Raw genomic sequence first — 6,401 nt, forward strand, 5'->3', positions numbered from 1 at the left:
CATACAACATGGAAACCTCTCCTCTAATGATTAGGGAGTTTACTATCAGGTTCCTCTTATATTGATAGGCAACATGGTACTAACTTTCTATCCATGTGTAGATCTTGGGATACCACTGTTATCGGTTTAATGGCCCGTTTTGGCACAACTTTTCCACGTCAGGAATTTTACACCTTACATAACACTCCATACCATTACACTCCGAGGTGAGAAATTGTAGCGAATTCTCATCATTCATCTTATGGAGGAGTAGAAACTGGAGGCTTGGTATCACGGCTTGCATTTGCATCCTTCAGTAATGAGTATGACCAGTTAGTAGAGATTGTTAACTCATAGTTTCCGATCTAAACTGTGGACACATATCATTTTTCGTAACAGTGGATGTAGAAATAGTAAGTGTTCTGTTGCCCACGGCCAATGAAATACACTGAATTTCATAACTAGAAATGAGTTCTGCACATAGTTTTCCTTTTGTGTGAAAACTAATACAATGCAATCGCACGTATAAATCTACACACACTCACCCTTATAAACGCATTACAATATTTCATGGGATAAATAAAAGGAAAAAGTCCGGTTTACACCTTCGAACTATCGCAAAAGTCCGATTTTCAAACTGCAACTAATAAATCGGATAACAGAGACCATTCAACTGTCAAAACCGGGCAAATTTGGCCCTTTGGATAGTTTCAAAGGCGATTTTGTATTTTTTTTAAAAAATAAAAAATCTAATTAGATTTACACAATCATAATTAATTCATTTTAAATTAGCAAAATGTGAAATTAGTACTAATTTTTTTTAAATGTAACCTATCTATTATTGCTCTATTTGAATCTTAGTTATTCAAAAATAATAGACATAACTACAAGCAACCAAATATTGTAAATATAAAAAAATTGGATCTGAATACCTGACAAGTATAATGTCAATAGATATGTTACATTTTTAGAAAACCTTTGATACCCATTTCGTATTTTTTATTTAAAATAAATTACTTATAAATTTTTAAGTTTAAACTGAATTTTTTTTAATTTTTACAAAGTGGAAAACCACCTTCGAAACCTCCTAAAGGGCCAAATTTGCCGATTTCAACAATCACTACCGGAGACTGTGCAAATGCCGTGTGCATGGACTTTGCCGTGTGCCAATTCTCGGGCACACGGCAAAGAAGGTATTAGCCGAGTGCAGAAAAACCAACATCCGTCAAAATAATGGCACATGACAAAGAAGGTATTTGCCGTGTGCCACATGATAAAGCTCACGGCAAAGATCTGCTCACGGCATATTTCAGGCATTTGCCGTGTGCCGAGAGATTGCCACACGGCAAAGCGTCGTCCACGGTAGGGCCGACGCCCGCCCGTTACATTTGCCGTGTGCCACGGCTGGGCACTCGGCAATTATATGATTTTGCCGTGTGTCTTGTCCATAGCACACGGCAAACATTTTTTAAAAAAAGTGATTCAACACTCCCAATTTTTTCTGGTATACACGTATTGTTCATGTTACCTTATGCTGACATCTGGTAATTTTTTTGTCTCTTTGCTATATATAATCATTTAATTTCATCAAACACATTTATTGTAATTAAGTCCATTTTGAACTGCATCCATAAAATTTGAAAATCATATTCATATTATTGAGTCCAATTTGAGGCCGCATCCATGAAATGGGAGGCTAGTTTGAACATCTTGTTCCCGAACCATCACCAGGAACATGTGGCAGAAACATTTTAATTTTCTATAAATAACATATGAAGTTTAAAATTTTTTGAATTTATCATGGTATCATAATTTTATGTGCTGGGGCTATAGAAAAAAAATTGAGATGGTTTTGCACAAGTTTGACATACGCTCCATACAGATCGAGACATATCCAGAAAAGATCTATTGAATCGAGAAGGAATCGTTCAGATTTCGAATCACATTAACAGTCAAATTGGGTTTTCACTTCACAACTTTTTGTATATGCAATACCCAACTTAGATTCCTTAAATCCAAATTTTGGTAATTTTTCGGAGCCATCTAGTAATTTTAATTTTTTTTATAGTTAACCCATATCATGTGATATGCATTTAAATTGATTTATAAGTAAATGAAATAATGGATTTTTTCGCTTACAATCATAAAATAAATTGTTTAATGTCTTTGGTAATGTATTTTCAGTGTTTATTCGATTAAATTTTGTAAAACAACTTTTAAAATCGACATTGTTGAAGTTTTGAAAAAACATATATTTGCCGTGTATTGTGCTTGTGGCACACGGTAAAGATGGAGTTTGCCGTGTGCTCTGAATCAGGACACACGGCAAACTTTGCATCTTTGCCGTGTGCCTCAGATCTCGGCACACGGCAAAGTATCTTTGCCCGCACACTTATGTCGTTCCGACAGCCATCCACCACACACACAACTCACACTTAGCTGCCACGCCCGCGCGCCGCGCCACCACCCGCCCGGCCGCCGGGCATCCATCCCACTCGCCGCTCCGTCACCCGGCCCCGCCTCCACCACGCCGCCACCACCGCGTCGCGCAAGCCACGCCGCGTCGCCCCGCCACCAGCCGCCCTCAGGGGCCCTCGCCGACGGCCCCTGCTGGCGGCAGCACTCGCGCCTGCGCCGGTGCGGGGGCCCTTCAGCTGGGGCACAAGCCGACCCGCGTCGCGGATGCCGTCACGCCAGCCCGAGCCGCGGGTGCCGACGCCGCCTCTCCTCCGCCAGCTCTCCACGGGTCCAAGCGCTCTGCCGTCCGCGCGCCGCCGCACCGCGCTCGCGCCGGCCTATGGCGCAGCACGGCTGCGCCTCACGGCTCGGGCGGCCGGCGGCTCATCCTTGCGGAGCTTGGTGCTGGACGATGCATACATGAACAAAGGTATGTTTCTGGACACCCTTGAGCAGCTCGATGAAATGACAAGGACAACTAGTACTAACACTCTAACAGGGAACCATGGTTATATAGTGTTAACTCCTGATAAACTTGATCTTATTTGGTTGCTCCAATAGTATAATTTTGACAAGCTGTATTCGTGAGATTGTTCTTCTGTTAGTTCTAAAGTATGTTCCCAAATATAGCGTTCAAATAGAAGTATAAGGACTATAGTTGTTACTTCCTACCAAATTCAAAGGTATACTACACTAGTCTTTTGAACATCATCTCCGGACATATCCTACACTACACTTAAGATAATTTACTAAACAAGCCCAACACATCAGGGCTAACAATCAAAGGTATGGTGTTTCCTTTGTACAGGACCCTGATGGCGTCATGTGTTTGAGCTCATTCAGAGGGTGAAGACACCTCAGCCTCTTAGCCAAGTCAAGCTTCATGTTAGTGTCCTGACGCATCCTGACAAGTTCTTTAAGAAATTTTATTTCCTTTTATAAGCTTCATGAAACCCCTTGTTCATTTTACACATGTTGTGCCTTTAAGAAATTTTATTTCCTTTTATAAGCTTCATGAAACCCCTTGTTCATTTTACACATGTTGTGCCTGCATCTACTAGACTGCAGATAGACACTTGTAAATGTGTCCATAGAATCTGGATACTCTTCCGAGCTCTGAACAGTAAATAATTCCATCCACACTGTTTCAGGTGCTCTTATGCAGGCAAGAGGTGGCTAGCCCTGCCAGGTAATTTCTTTTTTTTTCTTTGGTCCATTGCTATATGGATTTATTTTACAGCAGTCTTCATGGTACATGAAAACGCTTCTCTTAGTCATGTTCTTCTCTGGTTCTATGGCTTCAGTTAGTTCTTAGAAATACAAAGGTAACTGAACTTATATTCAGTTTTCCCTTTTTGCCTAGCTCAACCTTTCAAAGCTGCAGGTAGAGAGCTCAATGTTTAGGATTATTATTAATGCATATTTATTCAACTGCTGTCAAAATCCCTGCAACAATCAGATTGATGTGTATGGTCTTATTTGCCATTTCAGAAGCACCTACAGATCTCAAACTTCTTTAGCTAATGTGTAGTTTTTGATCCTCAATCTACAGCCTCAATCTTTTATAAGATATTTCTTTCCATTATTGCTAAAATTATCATTTGCTTGCTGACAGTAATTTACTGGATTGAATCGTTGACAATGCAAAGTACTCATTTGTTCATTTTATTGCAATAGCTAAAAGGTGGTAAAAGAAACATACCCGTCTGTATATTACTTTCTTATCTCTTTTGGCTGCTTTGAAAAATTGTAATCATGGATGCAGATCTGTATTTGTAAATATATATTTTTTAGCTCTTTTAGCCCTTTGCCGAGTGTCATTGCAAAGGCACTCGGCAAACATCCATTCTTTGCCGTGTGCCTGGGCTAGGGCACACGGCAAAGAGGTCTTCCACGTTGCTCTCCGTTTACCAACTTTATTTTGCCGTGTGTGGAGTATTGCACATGGCAAAATAATTGCCGTGTGCCTGAGATTTAGCTCACGGCAAAGTTGCTCTTTGCCGGCCGTTGTATGCCGTGCGCAGTTTGCCGTGCGTTACACACGGCAAATACTTTGCCGTGTGTAAACCGGTTTTTGCCGTGTGCCAAAGGCACACGGCAAATGACCTGCGTCCAGTAGTGAGTAGGATGGTCTCTGTTATCCGGTTTTGTAGTTGAAGGTTGAAAATCGGACTTTTATTATAGTTCAAGGATTTAAACTGGGCTTTTCCCTAAATAAAATAATAGTCGCTGTAAAAACATGCAGATGCTGGGCAGCTGAGGAATGGATACTTGGATAGCACGATAATCGACTGGGCGCCGGGGTTGCCTAAGGGCATGCGCCTCAAAGACTTCCCGAGCTTCATCCGCACCACGGACCCAGATGACGCCATGCTCACCTTGACCCTGCACTCAACGGAGTGCCAGTGCTCCGTCCCGTCTGCTGTCGTGTTCCACACATTCGAGGAGCTAGAGAGCCAAGTCATCAGCGCCATGTCAGACATCCTGCCGCCTATCTACGCCATGGGTCCGCTACCACTTCTCAGGGAAGCCTGTGCCAGCGCCAGCAATGACCATGCTGCCAGCACGTCGGCGGCCTCCAGCCTTTCCAAGGAGGACCACGCGTGCCAGGTCTGGCTCCACGGCAAGCGTCCCAACTCGGTGGTGTTCACGATGCTGTGCTGGCCGTTCGGGGCCGACCAGCAGACCAACACCAGGATGCCGTGCACGGAGTGGCGCGTCAGCGTGGAGATCAGCGAGGACCCCGGGCGGGAGGAGGTGGAGGCGGCGATACCGCAGGTGATGGGCAGGGGGAGAGGGCAGGAGCTGAGGGGGTCGGCGGCGGAGTGGAAGGATAAGGCCGCGCTCGCGGCACGGCCAGGTGGCTCCGCTTGGGTAAATCTGGAGACGAGGTGCTTGCTCCTCTGATGGACAAGAAACGAATTTGCTGACATGATGTTCTTCTTTTCTGATCATTGGTTTGTTGCTGTTAATTTCACCTCAAGAAAAAGTGGTCTGGATTTGAGTTTTTTTCCCCGAATTTGTTAATAACTCGCTCATTTTCAAGGATTGTAAACAAACTCTATTATTTGGAATGTTCCGAAGTGGTAATAAATAAAGTATCAAAATATGCGTAGGTTAATAAATCAAAATTCTGAAAACCAATTATTCTCCTGAAAATAATGCAGCTTTGTTAGTGATCTTATCGGACTCGGATAACATGACGAATTTTTAAGGACTCGTATTCTATGTTTACTTGTACGTAAGTTGATTTTGTCCTAACAAATTATGCTGAATCCGTGCACACATCTAATCTCCCTTTCATCTCCAAAACCAAGACGAATTATGGACGTCGACATGTTGTTGTCGCTGGCGCCCGACCTGTTTCTTGAGATCTTCTGCCGCCTGGAGGCGGCTGCCATCCTCCGCAGCACCGGAGTCTGCAAGCCGTGGCGGCGCGCCATCATCGGCAAGACGGCAACGCCACCTCGTGCCTCCGGCCCCGCCCCTGCTGCTTCGTCCCCGGCCTTCTCGGCTTCTTCCAAAACTACCGGGACAGAGGAGGTGGCCACGTGCACCTGCGGATGCAGCGCGTGCCAGGGCTGTTGGAGCCCGCACCCGCCGGCCTAGCACCGTACGAAAAGCTATTGTCATTGCGTGACGGGCTCGCCCTCCTCGGTGGGAGGGCGGCACTGGATCTCTGCCTAAGCAGCCTCATGACCGGAAACCGCAAGATCTCTTGCTCACTGGCTACGATCTCGTCGTGCCAGATGGATAGATAGATAGGAAATCACAAAAGAGCAGTCCTTCCAATCAGTGTTAGTGACCAAAACATGGGAATGGGCACAACTTTTCTTGAACACAAGAAATCAGCTAGAGAAAACACTGGCGAAGCAACAATATGGAACTAGCATAACACGTTACTGGAGTGATCAATCAATTTCGCAGGAGTTTCTAGTTCCGGAAAAATGGGGATGACACTAGCA

At 44.3% G+C, this 6,401-nt stretch overlaps 1 protein-coding gene across 1 annotated transcript; it reads left to right on the forward strand.

Annotated features, from left to right (window-relative positions):
• Window positions 1-4,752: 4,752 nt before the first annotated feature.
• On the forward strand, window positions 4,753-5,343 carry LOC120667865 (7-deoxyloganetin glucosyltransferase-like). The gene has a single exon (XM_039947855.1). The coding sequence runs from the start codon at window positions 4,753-4,755 to the stop codon at window positions 5,341-5,343; it is 591 nt and encodes a 196-aa protein (XP_039803789.1).
• Window positions 5,344-6,401: the final 1,058 nt, after the last annotated feature.

Source organism: Panicum virgatum, chromosome 3N, assembly GCF_016808335.1.
Source record: "Panicum virgatum strain AP13 chromosome 3N, P.virgatum_v5, whole genome shotgun sequence".
Lineage (NCBI taxonomy): Eukaryota > Viridiplantae > Streptophyta > Magnoliopsida > Poales > Poaceae > Panicum > Panicum virgatum.